Genomic DNA, 23,446 nt, shown 5'->3' on the forward strand with positions numbered 1-23,446 from the left:
YTCTTCTGTGTGAGAGGTGGATGATGGGTAATGTGCAACTCTGCCTGGTAGATGTAATGAACACCATCACCTCCCCTTGACTCAGGATCACTCAAAATTAGGCTTTAACTTTCAACTGCAATACGATCCTCCATGCAGCTACTGAATAGTACAGAAATAATCAAAGAAATGCATTATTTAAAGTGTCATCACACACTAAAATGTGTAAGGCCACATTTTATTTAGAAAATCCTAGCAACAGTATCTAATTCTGTGTTTTAATGTAAAGAACATCAGGCTGGATGCTTAAGGCTTTCAGTCCAGCAAGGCACAGCTGGACAACAGACCCAGACCTTAATTTGCATGTGTGTTTTTCCTGAAATAATTTCTAAAGTCTTTGATGCTGTTGTTCACTTTTGATCCCTTTTTCTTTGATTTTCACCTCTCTACATTGCAGAAACCATTTTTCCAATAAAGTTTCAACAGTGCACAGCCTGGACACAGTTGTCACTGCAGCTTTGTGACCGAATCCAGCAGTACCCTGGCTCTGAGCACACCAGTGTGTATTTAATATGCTTTAGAAGAATGCAAATGCTGCTGCATGAGTCAAACAAAAAAAAACCTTCATGAATGAATTTCAGCTTCCATGACTTTAGAGATGCCAAGTTAATAGAGCCAATCACAGCTGTGGATAAGGATTTACCCATGCAATTCCCCTAAATGTTAATGGAAGTTGTGCAGCTGAATCCCAGACTTGCCACACTGAAACTTACCCCTAACTCTCCAAGGAGAAGGGCGCTAATTGGATTGCCGAGTTTAAATCCTTCAGCTCATCAGTCTGTGGAAAGGATTTAGCACTGGCTCTGTAAAASGCTTTACATAGCTTTGCAGTGCAATGCAGGGGATGATTTTTTCCCTTTCTTTCTTGTGATTAATTGTGAGGCTTGAGGTGACAGGAGACATAATGAAATTCATAAATGCCAAAGGCCGTCCCTAGTCACATTCCTGGCTGTTGGTTTAAGTTAGAAACTGACAGAAGTGTGAACAAATCAAGGGTGTTCTGATAGCTGTTCAGTTAGGGGGAAGAAAAAGTAACTGACAATGAGAAACCACTGGAGGTGGTTTAATGGGTATAAATTTTCAAGAAGGAGTGATATTTTACACTGATTCAGATTCTTGGATACATAAATGACTTAAAACCAGACGTATTCTGCCCCCACCACAGTTTGAGGGATTCCAATCCTTTTTTTTACAAAAGATATTGGCACAAGTTATGTCAGCAACCTGCCAAAGAAAAGCTGTTGCAAAACCTGTAGCAGAACCCAAAGCAACTTCTGTGTTCTTTGTGACTGGACTTGTTCTGCTTGTTATAATTTTTAAAATCCACTTCCCTCTCTGGAAGACAAAACTTACAGCCTAAACAAGCAGCATAAGAATTAATCTTGGATTCTCATTTGATCCTGGAGACAGATTCTACCACTTCCCCACATCCATGTTTGAATTACAGTGTTAGGAATTGCTTGACCAGTCCTGTTTTCCCAGTCCATGGCAGTGCAGAACGTGTCACGTCTGAGCATATATTGACCAGACACTGATGCGCTGATCTTTGGAGCCAGCTGCCAGCAGTCTCTCCTGGGCATTGCTGTGATCTGAGAAGGAAACGCAGTGGACGGTTGCTGTGTGATAGTCCAGCACTGCCAAGGGCTTCAGCTTTTTCCAGCCAAAGATCCTGATGCGATGATCCCATCCTGCTGTTGCCAAAATCTTCTTGTCTGGACGGATGGTGATATCAGATATGCCAGCGTTGACAAGTTCGTGTGTTTTGTAAACCTGTGTGAAAAAGTTACAGATGAGCTCTAATTGTTCAAAACAGAAGCAAAAGGAATCTTTTGGGAGCAGGTGTAGTGCCGACCAGCACACCAGTGTGACACAGGTAGTATGGAGCTTTTCTCCACATGGTGGATAGTGCTTAGTGAGAATGACAGACAGAGACAGAAAACACCTTCACTTGAGCCTCCCATCTCCAGTGCAATTCTCAAAAAATAAACCCATTCCTTGTATGTTTTTAGTTTATTTTGCATTTAAAGCTTTATGTATTCTGTCACAAGTGAAGCTCTGAGTCAAGATCTTTTGAGCACCAGACTACACAGTTTTGCCCTTTTCTTCCAGTATRAGCTGCAACATTCAGAGCTAAGGCCATCTATTTTCCCTGCTTCTGCAATATTCCCAGGCTGAGACTTCTGAGCTGATGTTTAAGCTACCTGCTACTACTCACTACTACTACTTCTACTCCTGTGGCCTCTCACAAAACCCKCAATAAGCTGTTGCAGCATTCACCTCAATCTTGAGAAAGGAATGTTTCCAGGAATTGGGTTACAGTGTCAGGAAATCTGTATTTCTAGCACTCCCTTCCAAGAGACTTCTATTTACACTAAATCCAAGGAGGAGATTATGGCCAAGTTATTGATTTCAATTTTGGAAGCCTTTTGTTACTGTTTGGAGACTGCCAGGGCACAGGTTTCTGAGGGGCACAAATAAATTGGGAGGCATTTGGCTTCCTTCAGGAGGCACTGGGGCTGCAAAGGACTTAGCTCCTGGGGTAGAAAAGTTTTCATTTCAGTGACAAGAGTTTCCTTGAAGAATCGAGAAAACGCTCACTATAATACACCTTTGCTGTGCTCACCTCAGGTAACTTCTATGAGTGAGCAATCTGCCTCTGAAACACATGCAGAATATGCACACAAGTGTGCCTGTTTGTGTACTGGAATAGCTCAGTTTCTGTCAAAATGGTGAAAACACCTTTGGCTCGTAAAGCTGGCCCTAAACCGGTGTTATTTATAAATACAATTGGAAATTACATGTTAATGCTATCATCTCTTTAAGCCTGTGCCTGCTGCTGTCCTGTACCAAAGCTTACATATACCAAATACCAAAGCTTGCACTTTGATAAAAGGCTGAATGAAACTTGACTTGCTTCTTACATGTTCTATACATTCCTTTTTCAAAGAGGACCTGAAGAATGTGTCTATAACGAATTCAGAACAGAAGACAGCAAGTTTTGCTCAAGCCTAATRAGAAGTAGGAGGCTGTATGGGGGCCTTTTTGTGGGACTGCTATTGTAAAATCTGTGCTTTTTGTTAGTACATAGGTTCCAAACTCGCCAGGGTTGGCCTATGCAGCATGGCCTCAGTGGAATTTTTGTTGGTATAAATGTCCCAGCAAAGAAAGGATTTATCCCTTTCATCACCAGCTGGCAAATGTAAGATGGGCCTTACTGTGTAACTGGCATTATTAGCTAATGGCTATAACCAATCCGGGGTGTGGTGCTCCCATCATTACTGTCAATTATGTGGGCAAGATCCATACAGCAAAATCAGGGCAACTGGAGAAATGACATGTCCTCAGCAAGCTACAACTTGAAAAGGAAGCCTATAATGCTGATGCCTTTTGGCTATGGAACATGAGGGAACAGTGGGCATTTGTGCATGATCTGCAAATACAAGAGTGAGAGAGAAAAGCAACACAAAGGAGGAAGCTTGCTCAAGGCATATGCAGCCAGGTGAAATCCTATGCCAGGATTTGTGCCATCCCGGGACTTGCTGCAGTAAGTCACTAACTACAGAATTTCCTAACCAGAAAACCAGCTTGTAATTAAGAAAACAAAGAGGTAAAAACAGGTGAGTTGCTTTCAGCCAGTCATGACACCCAAAGCATACCTTCAAGCCCTCTGCTTATTAGGAAAATAGCCAAAATAGCAGCAGACTAACTTCAGCATTTGGGGGAAAAGCCTCAGCAACCAAACCAACAAAACACATTACAGCTTATAGGATTTTTTCTCTTGTCATATATAAAGAAGCTTCTGTGCTTATCAGATTTCTTAGTATTGCTTTGTTTATTCACCTGCAGAAGTTGTTTACCTCCTACATTCTACCACAAACATCATCACATAATTACACTATCTCATCCAAATCAGAAGGCTCATAACCAATCACGTCATTTGCTGACAGTGATGATTTCAGCAACTTTCCTGTAGAAGACAATACACCAAACTTTCCCCATAGCAATAAACTGTGCAGTTACCTTCATCATCTATTCATTGACACACTGGAACACTGCCACTTAAAACAGAGCTGCMGTACCATCATTGCATCATTCCTTCTCCAATGGCAGATAGCTGTGCACCACAGTTACTTATTAAAACCTTTTAGAATAAAAATAATGTGCCACTGAGTGGCTTTCCAACATCTACCATTACCTCAGGTACCTGGAATGTCAGGGAAAAAAATCCCCATCTGGTTTATATTATTAATGCAACAGTGGAAAAAAAAATCTGTGTCCTTGACAATCTCTAGTGCTTATATGAAAGATGCATTTTATTAGGGCATTCATACTCCCATGAAGCACAGGAACATTGCTTGTAGCTTATAATACTTGGCATTTAAATTTCTTCTGAGGAAGAAGAAATCCTACATTTCCTGGGAATGGGAATACCTTGTGAAAAACAATACCTGGAATATTTCAGGTGAACAACTGTTTTTCCCATGAGTTGTACCTGTAGCCTTGCACACAGTTAACTCATAATTGAAAAGTGCTGTAAAGAATAATATTTTGTTTGAATTTTGGAAAAAAAATTATGCTATAATTAATATGAAAGGACAGCTTTGTCTCTACACCAGAGTATTTGAAAATTTAAGAAGCCTGTCATGATGGCAGATTTCTGTCACCTTGACCTTAAAGAACGAGTCCCAGTACCAAGTTTCTTACTGGGATTGCTCACCTTTCCACTTGCCCGAGTTAAGAACACCTGGTGCAGATGGTGACAAGCAGGGAGAGGGCAAACATGACCAAAAAACCAACAAACTAAAACCATGAGCACTATGTATCAGACTTGTGGCTTAGAACACCTTCAATACTTGTTCAGAGTCTGGAGTGCCTCTTTCACTTCTGTTGTATTGTTTATTAAAGTTCAGACCCTCCTCAGTGAGTGCCACGTCCGAAAAACTTCACCTTAATTGGATGTGTTTGCACCACACACATTTAGTGCCCTGTCACCCCAGAAATGCAGGTGCTGTGGTGATGCCTCATAGATTCCACACCTTCACAGTGTCCCTGAGGTGATGAGTGACCACTGGATGTCCCAGCATGTGCTTTTCTTCCTATAACACCGTTCAGAAAACAGCATTAACTTGCTGTACTACTTTAAAAAAATCTCCATAAAAGCTGCAAGGTGGAACAGCAATTGTTCTCCCATGAACAGATGCATCCAGCAGCTCTCTTCTCAAGGATCACAGGGGCACACGGACTGATTCAGGCCCTCTCCATTGTTTATGGGACCACTGCCACTAAAAAAAGGTTAAAACACTCATCAGTGGAGAGGCTATGCATGGGCCATTTTAATTTTCATGAGCCTTTTTGCACTTTATTCCCACACCTACATTTCCAGATCCTGCTTAACCCCTTGGCACTGGTGGAACACTGGCTGAAGTTGTCTAGATGAAGGCAGTATTTCTGGCCATTTCCTAGCACAGCCTGATCTGGGGGTTACATGACCTTCTTCTAACCCAGCCACTCATGGTGCTGTATCTCAGATTCAAACTGGGGCAGCCAATTGCCCGATTTTGTGTCTCCAACAGGGTTCTGTAGGTGCCAAAAGAAGCTGATTGCCTAAACTTCATGTCCTCTTGGTGCTAGCTGGGCTACTCCTGCTCTTTCTGTTTGTGAAGTATTTAATGGAATACTTCTGTCTTTCCCACAGTGGAAAGCTCGCTCTAGTCATTCAAGCAGARCCTTTGGAAAAGCAATCCTTTGTTTCTCATTTTTATAACTCATTTATAATGTTTAGGACATTCCGAGAGCGGGATACTACTAATGTGATAAATGAAGATACAGAGGCAATGGCTTGAGTAATGCTAGGCCTGTGTGCCTGTTGCAACTTTGGTAAAACCAGAAACATGTGAGAGGGTTTTTTTCTTTTTTTTGTTAAATCCTCACCATCTTTAGCCAAGTCTAGTCACATAGCACAGACATTCTAACCAGTCTGTGATTAATTAGCTAGAGATCTGCAACAACTCCTCTTCATGACTAAATATTTTTTTAGTCTATCAAACTGTTAGTGCAAAGTGGGATAAATGACACTAGAGGGCCAGTGATCCTGACCTGGAGGTTCTGTTGCTCATTGAGGCTCCAGATGCTAAGCACCTTTTCAGATGAGCCAGAGATCCCCTTGGCCTTCTCCGAGTCAAAGTCAAGGCTCATCACTGGCTCCTGGTGGCAAACAAGTTGGCTCAATGCTTTTCCCATTGACACATTCCAGAGGAYAACTGATCCATCTTCATAGCCAGCTAGAAGAACAGGTTGTGAACCACAGTTGAGCTGATTGAGGAAAAATAAAATTGTTTTAGAAGTAGACAGTGTGTAAGGAAAACTACCATCCCTATGTAGCTTTTAGTCCAAGCACCAAAGGAATAAATTAAAATGCTGACTGGTGCGGAAGTGAAAAAAGATTTAGATGTCCAAGTGTCAAATTTTGAAATTCCATCCACTTACAGAAAGCATTRCTAGGTAATATGCACTTATGGGTTTTATATCTATGTATCAATTTCTAAATTTTATATATGAAACACATATTTAAAACACCTACACACATATATATATATACAGAGAGAGAGAAAACTTCTCCCTGAAAATCCAAACTATTGCCCTCTATAATGCCTGAAAAGAGTCTGCCTGAYATTTTCAAGAGCTTTACTTCATGGTCTGAGCTTTGTTTGCACACAGCAGCTGGGTTGCTATCAAGCAATACAAGCCTGTACGGGCACTGAGAAGTGCCATGCTCAGGGATTCCAGTTCCACAGTGTAGGGCTGCACGGGGGGATCGTGCACAGAGGAATCGTGCCCAAGAGCACCACAGTGCTTGAAGGTAAACACTAAACCTCCCAGCAGGAATCTCTGGGTCAGTCACCAAGGGGTTAACAGGCGGCCAAGTCCCACTGTAACCAATTGAAAGCTATTTTGATTAATGATGTCACAGGCCAAAGGGCAGAGCACCCTGGGCAGACACCTAATTTATTTAAGCCTCTGAAATAACTCAAAGAAGGGAACATTACTGGATTACATGTCACACTTAAGGAAAATATTCATCATAGCTCCAGCCAAAAGACTAATGATGCTGTAAGCAGTAACTGGTTACGAGAGTGAAGATGCAAATCCCTAATGAAAAACAACTAAAAAAGAGGCATCTGTTAATACCACCTATTTCTTTAATATGAGAAGAAATATCAAAATAGACATTGGGATTATTGCCACCTCACATAGGCACATCTAAGAAACCTATCCAATAGGGTATCAGATCTCTCCAAACACTGCTCCCACAAGATYTGTTTGCTTGGTATTCAATTAAAATAAAGGTAAAGGGCATAAAGAATTAATTTTTACTAGTATCACATTATTGAATGAGGTGAGTGGTTGTCAGTGTCATGATACAAACCTGTAGGAGCCAAAGGCTCACAGCATCTATTAATGGTCCAGACTGTTCTCCCACTGGTTATTGTAGGCTCTGGGGGGAGTTAAACCAACAAGAGATGGGTGGTCTGAGTAACACAACTGCTGAGTAACAGCTTCATGTGCTTCCTGGCCTTACCCAGCCTAGAGGAGTGTTTGAATGAGGAGTGGAGCTCACTGAGCAAGGAACAACATTGCTCCTTAAAGAAGGAAACCAAGGGGAAATCCTTGTAAATGTAGGAAATCCCCTATATCATCCTTCTGAATGGGTCTGTCCACACCTGGGATGTTGGTGGAGGCTCCTTCCTTCCTTTAAGATCCTTTGAAAAGGTAGGGAGCATGCTCTKGCTAGAAAGGCTCACAAAACAGGTSGTGCCCAGAACTATGAATAATTTGTCAAATTTTTGATTTGTTAAAATAATACAACATCAGAGCAATGAATATATGTCAGATACATGTGAATTAATGTGAACTCATCAGGTATTTTGGATTAAGAATATTTGGGTTTTGATATGAGATATCAAAAGAATTAAAAATAATTTGAATGGGATGAACATTCCAGATTTTATTTGCATTTATAAAGGGTAATATCTTCAAAGCAAAACGAAGTATTTCATAGGTACTTTTAAAATTAAAAAAAGCCCCCAGTTTAAGAACTGAAAAACCCCACAACTATTTGTGCTGCTCCTCTGGGAGTGCAAGAGTCCCTGGGAGCTGGGGCTTTCACAGAAGGTGTAGCTGTCATCAGGCAGTGAAACACATCAGCTCCTCTCCCTACACCCAACGGGATGGTCGCTGCCACAGGAGTTCCTAACCCTTATGCAGATGGCAGAGACAGGTGAGTGCTTGGCATTTCAGGAATGCCAAGCAAAACCTTTTCTTTTTTTTTTTTTTTNTTTTTTTTTTTTTTTTTTTTTTTTGTGCTGTGGGCTTCGCACTTTAGATTTGAAAAACGATAATTTACAAGTGAGATCTAAGATTGGTCTATTTAAAAAACGAAGTACTGTTTCCTATGAAATGTAGGTCTCCCATACTACTTCTTCCTGACTTTTCTAACCATATGAACTGTAATATTTCAATAGGTACATGAACTAAAACAATAAAAGCTATTRAAAGATCAGTGGAGCTCTCAGGCTGAGCCTGGACTCACCAAGCAGTGCTTCACAAATGCCGAGTTATTTCAATTCTCAGTAACAGACACTGCTGGAGAGAAGTCTCACCATTCATGTTCTGTTTCAGTAGAAAAATTAAATTATAAATCTTCCTAAGCAGAACATTTTGTTGTTGCATTTGGATAACTGTCAAGAAAGGAAGAAAAGGTGATCTGCTGTCAACTCAACAGGAATAATTGCAATAGTTTATATAAAGTAATAACTCGGAATTTCCAGTTTCGACATGTATTATTCTTGTTGAATTATTTTGTTTGCACCATTATGCAATATGATGCCATCCCCAAGGAGTGCAAAAAATTTAAGGGAAGACTATCCTTACTCCTGCAAATCCTACCCCACCCAATTAGTAATAGCAGGAAGGTGTGAAACTTATGGGACAATGTATTTAAGAACATGAATCTWCAAAAGAAATGGAATGAACTGTCTTTAAGGACAGATCTAGAAAAATGAGAGGGAAAAGGGCTCAAAACAACAAAATAAATGYTGCAAGCTTTTTGACTGCTTAGGAGAAGCCAGTGAGGCTTAATCTACAAGCCTAACCTAAGACTCAGTTGCCTTCTGCTCTACAGTAAAGTTTCTCCTTCACACTGCTTTGGGAGGTTTGTTGTTTCTCTGAACTGCAKAAAAATACAATGGTACCATATTTTTGGGCTGCAGCCCCCCAACTCTCACTGGACAACCTCCCTGAGCACTCTTCCTTCAGACCTTTCTGGGGTTCTCCCTGTCAGCTTCTGTTTCAACTTGTTAATTTACTGTGCCACAAGCAACATCAAATAGTCTCTTAGGCAACCCTGAGTGCTGGGCTGGGAGTGCTCATCTCCTGGGTTTGTCTGTATTGCCCAACACAGTAGTGTACAAAGAAATCCTGGACGGCCTCCGTTCAGGAAGGGGTGCAGCTGGGTGAGCTCGTGTTCTCCTGGTTTATGGTTACAGGCTTACTCAGAGAGCCACTTCCAGTGCAACCGCACAGCAGAATGCACAGCATCCCTTTGGTACACCACATGCAATTACTGCCCTCAAGGATATCCTCTTCCCTGTGCCTTTAAAGCAAGGCRCACACATTTGTAAAAGAGCAAATACAGCTGTGAGACTCTAAGGRATTATCTAGACTTGCCTGGTGCAGTCTAGGAAGTTATGGCGAGTTCTCAGTCAGAATTTGCATGGARTAATTTACCTCTCTCCCAGTTCCCAGTCCTCTGCTTTATCCCCACTGGCAACAAAATTAAAAACTACATAAAATTAAGACTCTGCACCTGCTCTGCTTCCTAGAGGAATAGCAATATTAATGCATGTAGAAAATATGGCAAGACAGAGGACTTCTTATACAGGCAACAAAAATTTTCAACACTGAACATTTCCACAGTTATCTCCATCTTATTAAAAAATGTCGAGGAGACAGAAAGACCCATTCATTTCATCAAGCACTGAACACTGATTGCATTTTTAAGAGAAACTTTGTTTAATAAAAACCTAATCAGCCTATTTAATATCCTTTTTTTCTAGTTTTTAATTATAGYGTGGAACTTGAACTGTGGCCTCTTACTTTTGTCTGAAGTCAGCAAATGAATTCCTCCAGATTTCAGGTTGTTCAGGATCTTGGGTGAAGACACTGAGGCCTCAAACTTTGATTTATAATATTTTCAACTGAAACCAACACAAACGTTCTAATGAACCTGCAGGAATCACATACCTAACATGAGTTCAGATGGTCCTGCAGACCTGTAACAGTGCTGTCAGGGGGTTATATGGGAATCACCTTTGCCATCAGTTCTCTGGAGATTTCAATCACCTGAACTCCTTCCTCCCTCTACTGCCACCTTTTTGTATTAYTTGTGTTCACTGTTGGCAGCCCATAAATATTATTTGCTTAATATTTTGCAAATGTGGGTTTTATTCACTAACTACTTYTATTTACCTTCTTGTCTGAAGTCAGTACCACCATAAATATTTTGTTCCTATTGTATGTCTGGAATAGAAATGTTCATAGAGTGTTTCCTCATCCTGAGGGCACTGAAGTGAATGTAACCTGCCATTAAAATCACTGTTTTTAAGCAACCCAATAATTTTTCATCATTCTTAATGCAGTGAGAAACCATATCAAACAACTAGCTTTGATAAGTCACTCATTTTCCTCTTGATGGATGCAAAAACTGTATCTATCCTAAGGATACAAAGCTTTCTTTGAGCATTTGCAAATCTTCCATTAAAGCTTGGAAAGCTCTGAAAGTTACATTAAGGATGTTCACAAATCTTTCCCCCCTTTAATAGTATAATTACTTGATTGGTTTGATAATAAATCAAAATCCAAGTGAAGAAAGATTCATGTGCTTCATATAAAATGAATCACAGGGAAAACATTTCACAATTAGCAGGCGCTGTTGCCTTACCTGCCATAACTTCAGACACATGGGCATGCCCAGCTTGGCACCCACCTCTGGCTTCAAGGTACASACTGACGTCTTGGATGGCAGCTCCAAAATCTGAACCTGACATCAGGAAAACAAGAGGAGTTGGTCAGGCTCCAGGTCAAAATTCTGCTGTTAAAAACACAAGTCTTTTAAGGTGATTAAGGTTAGCATAAGCTCTTCCAGTAAAAACTGTCTGGAGGAAACTGAGGAATGCATGCTAAGTTGGAGCTGTAAGGGGAATCTACAGYTATCTAAAGAAGTGCATTGTTTTAAGAAAGACAAAACTGTTGGAGTGAACAAATCCTCTGTTTAATTACAGCCTTCTTTACAAATAGTGAATGACATTGTGCACACAACAGATAATACTGCAGACTGCTTAACTGGAAAACACTTCCCTGCTGCCTTTTCCCTTTTTCTATCTCTGTTGCTAATTTTTTGGTTGTGTTCACCTGTGGACACTTGCATTCTCTCCTCTGTGCTGTTATCGTAACACAGAGCATGCATGAAAATACAGCAGTGTGTAAATTCAAAGGGGATTTTTTATTTACTGCTGACTGCACTAACAAATCGTAACCCCAGAACTAGAGGCTAAGGCTGCCTGCAGTGGTGTTTGCACACAGGTACTTTGAACACAATGTTGTCTACCCTGTCTAAAGCAGGGCCAGCCAATGCTGTGTTAAACACCTGTTCTCTCTGCAGAGCAGCTTCCATTGTTGCTTGCACCGATGGTAATGAATCATGGACCTGGTTTGGGTGGTTTTTATTGSCTTTTTTTTTTTAAACATTGGGCAAGTCATTCCTCTGCCAAGGAAGTAGCTCATTTCCACCTCACAATGATGGCAGGCGAGATCAGGGGAATCTGCCCTTTTAGTTTGGCACTGGAAGATTTTGAGGCTCTTGATTGACATGGCAATGCCTCAACTCTGGGCAGGTTCTCAAGCCTGRAATTCTGGAGAAACAGAAGCTCCTGAGTATCAAAAACTTGCTGCCAGGAACATCGCTCTTTCTCACACGCATACTTAATCACCAAGGTGATCTCTTCTTTTAATTAAATAAACAATGGTCTGCATTATGTGATAAAATTAAATGACATGAACCATTTGATAAATCCAGCTTCAGCAGCCACTCTAGGCTCTTCCAGAATGTGCAAGAGCCCGACAGTGCTGTTGGACAGCCCCAGTTGTGTGAATTTCCTTAAGCATCTGAGATGAGGTATTACACAAATATGGCTCCTCTGGGAGCCATCAATCGAGACCACGGCAGCTGCGATGGCTTTCCAATCCCATACCTTTAGTTCAAAGCTTGCCAGAACATCTTCCTATTTCTAGAGGCTGCAGCCAGCCTGCCAAAAGSCAGCTGTACTCTAGGACTGCGAGTACAGTGTACTGCACACAATATACAGAACGCTTTCAAAAGCCACTGAGCAATAGAGCAGGAAACTGTTTTCCAGATTTGAGGAATAGTGACTGCAGCCAAGAGCCATCCAGTCTGCAGACCAGACCTGGGAACAGACCAAAATTTGATCATCTGGGAATTCTGGTTCTTTAGAGCTACACTCTTAACAAAAGATGCTTTTCTCTCGTCAACTTTCTTGCTATCAACATAATGACCAAGTTAGCTGTGGCAGGAAACGGGCTATAAATATGAAGATGACCTGCCCTCATCTTGCATCTTTCATCACTGTCTCTCCAAAGGGCATTGCCTCCTAGGCAAGACCGAAACTGCAACTTTTATTAATAAGGAAGGGTAAGTGTGCTGTGATAAATGCACTTCTGCAGGTTAAAAGAAAAAACCCAACCTTCTTTGCTTTACCTTGACTAAAAACAGATGAACTGGTACAAGGGCTACAGCTGGGCTTGCAAAGGCCGAAKAAAAACACAATGAGAAAAGCTTTGTGCAAAAGGCAGGCAGGCATGAGCTGCTGCCTGAGCTGGATTGACAGTTCCAGAGACTGTCTGCATTAAAGGCAACTGAGCCTTAGAAATAAATACTATTTCATGTATTTTGACAACTGTAACCTAAAACTTGAAGTTCTGTGTTTATATTGGTTTTGCTTAATAGAAGAAAGATTTGCCTTTGCCTGAGGTTAATAGTGTTCCTGGGTGGCTAAAACTGGCCACAAGGAAACACACCCTTTTTCTTTTTCACATTAATAAAGCTTTTAGCATGTTTCTGGCAAATTGGCAAGAAAAGTGCATGTAACTCATAATTGGTGATTTAAATGCAATCATGAACAAATAAATGCCTGTTCAGATCTCATTATTTATGGACTGAACCTGCTTTAAGACAAAATTACTCTTTTTTGGACACCAGCCAAGCATAAACACTTATTAAGTCTTAATTTTAATCATAAGCTGCAAATGTACTGTGTCTCATGCAGTGCTGCCTATTTGGAAGCACTATATATTATGGGAGCTTATGTGAATTTATTGAAACATAACAGTTCCAATGCAAAGGTTCAGACACAGAGTGGAACTCTTCTACCTCAGGAGACAGCAAATCATTCTCCTCTTGCAGGGCCCAAACAAATGAGAATAAAACAGAGATGAGTTGTAAGCGACACCAGGGTAAATGTCTCCTRTTTGGGTCAGATGATTATTTAATTCTTCATTACCAGGACTTCTCCAGCTGACACAAGAATGCACTTTTCAATTCTGTTTAACATAAGAATTACTGAGCATTGTGGTAAAATGGAAGAAGTTCTTTGTTTGATCAGAACAAGGTACGGGACTTAGAATGGTTGTATTTACTGTTGCAGTGGTTGTGTATCTAGTTCTGTAAAAGGCTGAGCATTCTGGCTGTGAGTCAACAGAGTGCCTAACTTCTGTGTAATAAAAAGTTCCCATTTTCTTCCAATACAGGCACTTATTACTTTGTATATAAAATATGCAACTTTCAGTTTCAAGATACACAACCTACAGTCCAGAAAAGCATGTGAACTTTTATGCTCATCAGCAATTTGCACTTAGCTACAATATTCCTTTTCATATTTATGCCACTTTTTTCTTCTCTTATAATTTTGGCATTTTGCTGCAAGTATCTGAAATTGTTTTTGTGCAATGCACTCAAACAGTCCCTTGTAGAAAACAAAAGTGTAATTTCTACAAAGCAGAAGTGACATTGCCAACAAAGCTGTCAGTCAGTGAGTGCCGTGATAGTGGTATTACATGTGGACTTATCCAGTAGGAACTGAAAWGGACCCTGCAATTATCTCCCATGGAGCAAACCTCTGGCTGGTAATAGTAGTTCAACTATTTCCAGCCCTATTCCAGGTAAGGAATTAGCCTGGGGTGCAGGACCACATATTGCATTACAAATCACCTGCACCTCCCCTCTTCTCACCAAACCGGATTCAGCTTCAGATGGAGGATGAGCACTTCCATCTGAGGACAGAATTGCTGACCATCAGCTCCCCCGAAGGACTCTTGTTCCCAGTATTCAGCAGCACCAGAAGAATTTTCAAAACTCCTACATGTAAAGGTCAGCAGCAGCTACAAATACTTAAATGCCAGTCAAATCTTGGGCTGGTATGCTTGTTATTAAAGCATGAGTAATATAATTCATGTTTGTGGTAGTAAAATTAGTGATTAAAACCCCCAAAGGCTTCTCGTGCTGCCTGCTCTTGAACTGAGAATTCAAGGTCCTCTCCTGAGCTATGTCATTTCAGTATCAAAAGCAACCTCTCAAGCACAGAGAAAGAGACACTTCCTACCTCCTCCAGGCTTCTGGCTGCCATGGCCATTAGCCAGCGTCCCTGGGCCACCTTTAACAGAGAGCATCTGCAGAATCCCACGTGCTCCGTGAAGACAGAATCCATCACTGCAGTCCGTCCCTCTGCTAAATCCCACAAGCAGATCCTCTGGTCGCGCCCCTGACTGTCACAGTAAAACAAGTTATCCATGAGCTGCTGGCTGAGGAAGCCTGGCTGCCTGCAGGGCACTAACTCAAGCTGGGTCTTTACCAGGCAGTAATGGACCAAGCTCCCTACAGCCTCTGTGGGGCTGTTATCTGGGTGTTTCATGGAATGTGGGGGAACTCAGTGACCCCAACACCACCACCCTTCTGCTGACTGCAGAACTGGCCAAGAAGTTCAACTGTCCCAGGCAGTGGGGAGGGCCTGAGAGCCAGGCAGGTACACTGCACTCACAGTTTCTGTTTCCTTGTGCAGGGAGACTTGATCAGGCTGAGTTATGGTATTTATTTGTGTGAATATACTTATAAAGTCTCATGAGCATTTTAACATACACACAATAAAAATACTTTTATCATTGATTAGATCTAATTTAAAAGGAAGCAAAAATATCCAAAGATTTGCACATGTAACACTCATTCACTCTAGCAATGAAATGGAATGTGTTGACAGGCTGAAAGACAAACAGCAAGACAACAACGACCTCATCAGAGAGAAATAAAAAGCAGCAGTTTTGATTCAGTTATTCAGTGGACAATTTCCCACAGGCMCAGGGAGAGCACAGAGGGCTGCAAGGACTATGCACTATGTGTGGAGCCACAATGGAGAGGGACTGGCAACAACTGCTCAAGGAAGCGCCGTGCCTGAAACACCCAAACCCAGAGCAGCAGCAGCCGCAGCCCAGGTACGGGACAGACTCCTCTGCACAGCCCGTCCTGTGCTGCTCCCAGGCAGGCAGAGCCAGGAGGCCACACAAAGGGCACTGCAGGAATTGTTGCAGACTCTTCCAATCCATGAACTACAGTAGCACAGGATGTATGTCCTTGTGTTATCCCCTGGGCAGGGAGTCATCAAAAATCCCTTATCCGTGTCTTACATTAATTAACAGTATCACCTGATGAAGYATGAAACCAAAACAGAGGAGATGGAAATCTACAGACTGTTGGGAATTCTTCAACATCAGTGCTGTTCAGTTGAGTGACAAACTGACACAACATTTACAGCACTGGGAATACAAAYAGTGTGACACTGCGAGAAATTGTTGTGCTTTGGCTTTACAAGAAAAAAATACAAAATGCAGGTAAATGTTGCCCTAAAATTGTACTGCTGTGTGAACTGTAAAAACTATACAGCAAAAACAAAGGTATGGAAAAACTCTATAATTATACAAACAATGCTCATTCAATATGATTTTACGGGGGCGAGTGTTGATAATTGTACTTAAGCAGATAAGAAATATAAATGCTAATGAGTTCCACTGTATATTATAAGATGTCTTCTCTAGATAAACATGTCAGAACACCTCCTAATCATACAGACACTTTGGCATCTATTCTAGATCACCTGTCTAATCCAAAGTACACAAATCTTCCTGACCTTCCCTTGCTAAACGAGAACAGAAGATATTTTGCAACAAAGCAAAAGCGTGAAACTCAGCATTGTTGCTCATTTTCAGTCCTCCACTCTTACCTTTTCTCCATCTTCCTTCTATATATAAATTCTTTATATCAATCTTCTGCTGGAACCAACTGTGAAAGGTTTTTCAGCTTCAAATCCAAGTGTATTTCCTTTACCCAAAGACCTCACCTGTTCTCAGTGCAGTAATAAAGACACTACAGGTCCCAAGTCGTTATAATACATCATACAGAAATTAATTTTATATCTTTTTGCCCACTTTTTATTCTAGAATTTTTCTGTATTTTTGTACTTCAGTACATTTCCATGTGTGATGGATAAACTTTAAGTGACTCCAGAATTAAGAGAATCTTTCCCCCCCCACCCTTTTTCTTTCCTTCAATTACAGAGACAAGTGCATGTCACAGAGASAAGAATAATTTCACTGTTTTTTGCCTGCTTTGCTAACCTGAGGAGCCTGTCTTTATCACCCATTGTCCTCACGCAGTAGACAGATTTTCTTCCATGGCCATCCAATGCTGTGTCCACTCTGTGTGTTTTCAGGTTCCAGACATGGATAAACCCATTCTCAGACCTGGCAGTAGGAACAGATGCTTTTAGTGTGAGCACTGCATGCAGGTGATCAGAATCTGATGCTTTTCCTTGTTGTTTTTTTGTTTTGTTTCCAAAACTGAAGCTGTATGCACAGGTAACACACCCAATATGCAAAACCATGCACRTTGCTGTTTTCTCCAGAAACACTTTGTCAAAATAATATATTTCATTTCAAAAGGAAACAACCTCAGCACAGCCAGAAACCCTGGGGTACTTACCCAGAGAAAAGAAGGGGGATATCAGGTTCTGGGCCTCCACAGGAAAAATGCAGAGTGTGGACTGCAGCACCGGTACCTCTGAGCACAAACTGTGGATCTGGAGGTGGCAGAGCCATCGGAGCAGTAACTGTGGGGGGAGAGAAACAGACACAGATATCACAGAGGGTAAGGCAGCCCAAAGTCAAAAGACAACCTCAAGTACACTCTGAGCAGGACACTTGCTTCTCCTCTTTCCTCTTTGAATTTTCATTATTGAGTAGTTTTTCTAYTTGCCACCCAGTTGAGGGTGAGTTATTTCCTCTCGAGATGAGCTGACAAAGCAGGTGTCCAACTTGCTCTTTGCTGCATTCCTGTCCCAGCAAGGTGCTGAGCTGGCCATGCACACACACCTCTCGCCCACCTGTAAATCCCAAATCGGTCAGCTGCTCTCCCTGCTGCTAAAGGRAAGAGCTACAAAATACAAGAAACTTGACACCCATAATTTGAGTGGGCAAGTAATTTATCATTCCACTTAGCCCCTTGGCTAAGTCTTTCCCCTTCCTCCTCACAAAAATACTACTTTTGTGTTATTTTCATAAAAGCATTGCAGTGAATGAATAAACTGATAAGAATTTCAGAAGAGATGGGAATGCTGATCATTTCTATGCAAGAATCCCATTACCCAAGCGTGTTCTAATTTTTGGTTCCAAGCATGGTTTCTTGAAAAAAGAAATTCAGTGCTTCATATTAACTGAGTTAATGCTAAGCATTTTATTCCAAGGGGTTTGTTATCCCTAAAGGATCAAAAGATGGATGTTTTCAGCTTCATGTCAAATGTGGTCCGAGTCAGCAGAGAACAGGACCCGTACATGGGGGAGTCCCATRGGAAAGGCAGAGGACAGTTCCTGATGAGCTGAAATGTACAGTCTGTGTGATCCCCACAGGCAGTCACTGCTCTGGCCCCCTCACCAGCTAYTTCCCATCACATTAACACCTTTGCAGGCAGCTGAGCACAAGCACTGGACAACTTTTCTGTGTTCTGACTTGTTGCAAATGACCCTCCAGACCTGTGCTGGAACAAGATAACCAGCAGCTGATTCAGCTGGAATCACAATTTGCAGTGCATTGGAAAATGCATTATAATGTCCATTACAATAAATATTTTCCTCATGGCAAGTCTTTGCTGCCTGATCYGTGGCATTACTAGCCATGCTTGTAGATCTGCTTCTTCCTTTCTGACCCAACCTCACACAGAAAAGGGCAGCTTTTGCCACTACAGGTGTCAACTCTCATCACTTTTYCCCATTCATGCATATCTTACCCCAGATTAAACAAAATGTGTTCTAATTCAGTAAGGGAAGTTCAGCAGATGTTTGTCCGGCTCACAGCAGAGGAATTGCAGAGAATCGGAACAGCGCAAGAGCTACGAGTTCCACAGCAAAGAGCCCAACCTCATTGTCATCTCACCTCAGTACCAGCTTTCAAATTGTGTTTAATGGATGCACTTGCTAATGCACCTCATTTGCAGGTCTACCTTGTGTGTTTATAGATCAGTTAATCATGTTATCTATAGGTTCTAATTAAATGCAATTATCTTTTAGAGCTACTGATGAAACAGGATTCTTCAGCGTAATGTGCAGTTCTCTCTCAATAGCACTGTGTAATTAGGTATGAAAATAATGAGCTCAGTGGATACCCTCTCTGTTTTAGGGCCCTGACTCATCTCGTTTATGAAGTTGTTGGATGATCCAGACTCATGGCAGGCTGGAGGAAATTTTCAGATGTACACGATGTACAGGTTCGCCCCCAGGATGAGATCCAGCTCTCAAGTCCCCATCTGCAACATGCTCCAGCTGCATTATAAACCTGTCAGACCAAGGGACGCCTCTTTGGGGCACTACAGCTGTGTGAGTGCCCTCSAAATGACACTTTGTAGAACCATGGAAATAAAAGAGTAGCTAAGATCTTGTCAGAGGAGCAGGGTCCCACTTCACAGTGGAGCAATTCTGGCTCACTGCACTGAGCAAGGAAAGAGAACYGAGTCAACCCAGAGGCTATCTGGGATTACAAAGCAGGTTTTTAATAGCATTTTTCTAATTACTGACACAGAAGTTTTTGCTGACAGACAACAAGTGTGTGCGTGGCTGTGGGAAGGGTTTTACCTGGCATGAAACAGACCCTAYTAATGCATGTCTTTACAAGGATGATATTTCAGAAAAATCCTCAGACCAGTTACAGGAAAAAGAAGCCTACTGAAAACATACTTCTGAGCTGCAAGCAAATGAAGSGACTTTTTGCTCCTTGGAGTCTGGTTCTTTCCATGCTTTTCTGCTAATCATATATAAATCTGAAAATTTGACTTAATATTAAACCTAATTTTTATTGAGTCCTTATTACTTCCTATCATGATTTGGCAGATGAATGGCAATGTGACAATATTTAGTGTCTCATTTTCCTTCCAGCAGGTGCTGACGTATAAAATTTCATCTCTGTTGTCTTTTTTATCCATGAGCTTGGACAAGTCACTTAAGACAAGATTTAATAAAAAGTTCTTACACACCTACATAAAGTCCCAMGAGGTTGCAAAGAGATAGAAATTTGATGTACTGGTACTTCAATAACTCCAAGAAAGCATCAATCTGTTCCTGGTGACACATAAGCATCATCAAAAAAAAAGACATTTAGCCTACCTTCAACTCAGCAGGTAGCTCAGTTTCTCTACCTTACAGGGCTAATGAAATATACTGTGGCATACTGATTCAAATAGATAATGGTTATGCTGTGCTTTGCTACGCAGACAGCTACAAACATGCTAAATATGATGATTGTGAGATGGTTAAGGCCTCTGGGGAAATTTTTCAAAAGTGCCTAAGTGATTCAGAAGCCTAAGACTCATTTCCAAATGAATTTTCAATCCTACATCTCTAGGACTTTTTAAAGTTTCACCCCAGGTGTCTAAAAATGAGTTCTCTAATTAGCACAACATTTATTTTCTTGTTAACTCTATCTAGCCTCAGGGAGACCAATCTGTTCTTGTTAACTGGGGATATCTGCAACAAATTTAATTAAATGAATTTGCTTAGTATTTAGTCTGGTCTGAGAGCAAAATCTGGCTCAAGGGCTTGAACAAGTGAAGTGCAATGTACAGAATAAAGTTCAYTTAAAGGTATTTTTGGGCTATACTATATGTTTGTCCCTGTGYTATTATCCTCATGCTATGACTCCTRYCTCCTGTGAAAGGAATTTGAAGACATTAATACATGAATCATTTTGCTCATGGCAGTATTTGCTTGTAAGATGGCATTACCAGCAAGAGAGGTAGCACCTCACCATCAGGCTCTCTGGCTTTTATAAAAGATGTTCCACTTCTTAGTTCTTCCAGCTCTGCCTGTGCTGGTAACAGCATCCTTCTTCAGGGGCTGAGCTACACTGATGTGATACAGACAATGAATTTTTTTCACGAGCTGTACTGCAAACCCTTGGGCTCCTGCACCAGTTCCATTTGCTACACAAATGTAGGGGAGTGGAAACCCAGCTGCTCAAACGAGGGTTTCAATTCATGAACGGCTGAGCGCACCACACGTGAGGTTCCAAAAAGGTACCTCTTTTGTCTAAGAAAATGCATCTGCTAAATGCCAGAACAATTAAATTTCCTTCAAAATTACATTATTTTAAAGAACAATTCACTATTAATATCCCTCACAAATCTTACTTTGCTTAGGTTGCAATTAGAATAATCCTCAAACCATTTGGATTTCTATGCAGTGGTATTTCAGTATCATCACTTTAGCATTTGATATAAAAAAGTTAAGCTTTTGTTTAATGAGAGTCATTTAAAAAATGTAAATGTCAAAAGGATTACCTTAGAAAAATCTCTCAGAGAATTAAAAACATTAACAGATTCCCACAGGAAAAATTCCAGCAGAATTCAGCAATTCTCCTGCTCCCACTCCTGTCACTTGTATTTCTATCACACGTTGAAGCAAAAACAAATTGCTATTAAAATATCATCCAAACACCCTCCTCCCCCTAACAAACTCCATAGTTCAATTTGAGAYACCAATGGCTCAAGCAAAGACAGGAAAAAATCCTCTTCTATTTTTCTTTAGGCTTATTTAGAGTAGTAAAAACTCCATGGTAAAAGAGCTTTTTCAGGTATAGGAGAAATAAATCTCTCTAGGCATGTCTGGCAAACTGATTTGGGACTGAAACCAGCAGGTGTGCAGACATAATTACTACTGCAAAATATCCAACACATCCAGGTGTGCTYACAAACAGATATATGAAATCCCTGTTATTTTTTGACAATTCCCAGTCAACCAGGTGCCACCCTCCCAAAGGAAAAATCAGAGCAAAGAATGAGTTGGGAAAGATGTGAATAAATTGTTCTTCCCCCTTTCAAGGCTTTTTYATTCATAAAAAAGCCCTTTTTCAGCCTGCAGTTCTGTGCCTATCTGCACCCCCTGACTCTGCCCTGTTGCACAGCACACTGTGTTCTAAGTACAGGAGTGTTTTGGAGTGGGTCATGAGCTGCAACTGTAAGCAGTCAGTGGAAATAACAGACTCTTTCTAGTTAATAGTGCAGTGCAAACTATTTTGTTCCATTACATTTGCAATCTCCACCATTAAAATCAAGCRAGCAGCCCTTGCAGTATGAGCTTTCCAAAGGCAACGTTCCCACGTTTGCAGCCTCCAACCACTGCAGACAATGAGGTTTCTCAGTGGTGAAACCACAAACTACTCTCAGCCCAAGCAACGCCTCGTAAACTGGGCTGCCATGAGYGCTGTGGCCTTTCCTCATGGCTCAAATCCCTCCTTGCTGGCTCAGCACCACGACAGAGCCAGAGGGTCCCAGAGCACCTGGATCCCCTCACTGAATTGTGCTAGAACACAGCAGCAYTTGGAAATATCTTAGACATTCTGGYTGTCACAAAATGCTGCCTGGTTCTGGCACTTCTTCAAAGCCCAGAATAGAAATTTAGCACTATGAGAGCCCATTCAATCAGTAAAATTTTCATACTTCATTAAAAGAGATGCCAGACTATTCCATGCAAGTTGAACAAGTTAAAGTTCACCTCATCTGACTGCAAAATTGAATTTTTATAGGTTATTGTCTACAAATGGCCTGAGAGCAGGTATACGATTCGGTAAACGATTCTTCAGACATGTTGTGACCATTTTTTAAGCCCAGCTTTTCATTTTGCATGTACAAACCAAAAACTATCAGAACACACTGAAAAAGGGAAGTCAACAACACAAAGAGATGTTGTGAGACAGTCACCTGAAGAAATCTCTCTGCTGCTGAAGTGAAAAGGAACTCAGATGTACAAAGAAATGCCTTTCTGGGTAGCAAGCTAACACACAGAAAACAAGCTAACACACAGAAAACACTTAGGGAAGAGTGAAAATCCCAAACTAAAAGCCAGGCACTCTGCTTTTTGCATTCTTACCCCACCTGCCTGAAACACACGGTATGTCTGTTGTGTGCAAAGACAGAAACGTGCACCAGCAAAAGTAAAACCAGCAGAAGCTTGATCAAGAGATGTGGGAGTGCTACACAAACAGTTGCAAAGGTCAGAGCCCCAAAATACATGAAATTTCATTTGTCAGTCATCTAACAATGCAGCTTTCAGTTKAAATTCCCATTTCTATCTTCAATGCTAAATTGAGATAGAAACTGTATTATACTTCTAGGGTTTGTTTAAAACAAATTTAAAAAATAATTTATTTCAAGTGGAAATTAAAAATCAGTAGAAATTTTAAAATTAAGAAACTGATGTCAAGCAGAAATAAAAATTAGTGGAAATTTTTGATATAACTACTAAATGCACTAATAAAGTACTCTTAAATTTCAGAGGAAAGGATAACCAAATGCTTTCTTTTAACTTGGTTATTTTCAYATTACTATTTACTTATGACTGCCAAAGTAGAGATTAAGCGCAGTGATGTATACTGGTGATTTCAAAACCTAAATTAAATGTGTTAATAATAATAATATTTTTTTTAAATCACAAGTGGACTGGGAGCACTCATTAGTTTGTGTTTGCATTAGAAAATACAGTATCCAGATACTGTAGACAGATTTCTATCTTGCTTGCAAAACTTGCTAGCTAGTGACACAYCAATATCAAAGAGAATGCAGTGATTTATATGACCTAGTTAGAGAATCCTTTATTAGCTGATATCATAAACCTGTTGCCACACAGCCAACGTTACAGATGACAGGAGTCCTTCCTCTTACAGGTTGGGAACACTAAATACTGTCACAGC

At 40.9% G+C, this 23,446-nt stretch overlaps 1 protein-coding gene across 4 annotated transcripts in view; it reads right to left on the reverse strand.

Moving 5' to 3' along the window:
- Positions 1-1,328: 1,328 nt before the first annotated feature.
- Positions 1,329-23,446, reverse strand: part of GNB1L (G protein subunit beta 1 like) — a 41,420-nt gene continuing 19,302 nt past the window's right edge. For 3 of the 4 annotated variants that reach the window (XM_057369053.1, XM_057369052.1, XM_057369051.1), the window contains 6 exons: positions 17,198-17,324; positions 16,834-16,959; positions 14,772-14,934; positions 11,039-11,137; positions 6,136-6,351; positions 1,332-1,809 (listed from right to left, as the gene is read on the reverse strand). In XM_057369053.1, coding sequence (XP_057225036.1) covers positions 1,543-1,809; positions 6,136-6,351; positions 11,039-11,137; positions 14,772-14,934; positions 16,834-16,959; positions 17,198-17,313 — 987 coding nt within the window. In that variant the 5' untranslated portion in view covers positions 17,314-17,324 and the 3' untranslated portion in view covers positions 1,332-1,542. Of the gene's footprint in view, positions 1,810-6,135; positions 6,352-11,038; positions 11,138-14,771; positions 14,935-16,833; positions 16,960-17,197; positions 17,325-23,446 lie in introns of all 4 variants that reach the window. The other variant, XM_057369054.1, reaches the window with a different exon arrangement.

The sequence above is a fragment of the Malurus melanocephalus genome, unplaced genomic scaffold (genome assembly GCF_030028575.1).
Source record: "Malurus melanocephalus ecotype Western Australia unplaced genomic scaffold, MMel_1.1 scaffold_102, whole genome shotgun sequence".
Classification (NCBI taxonomy): Eukaryota; Metazoa; Chordata; class Aves; order Passeriformes; family Maluridae; genus Malurus; species Malurus melanocephalus.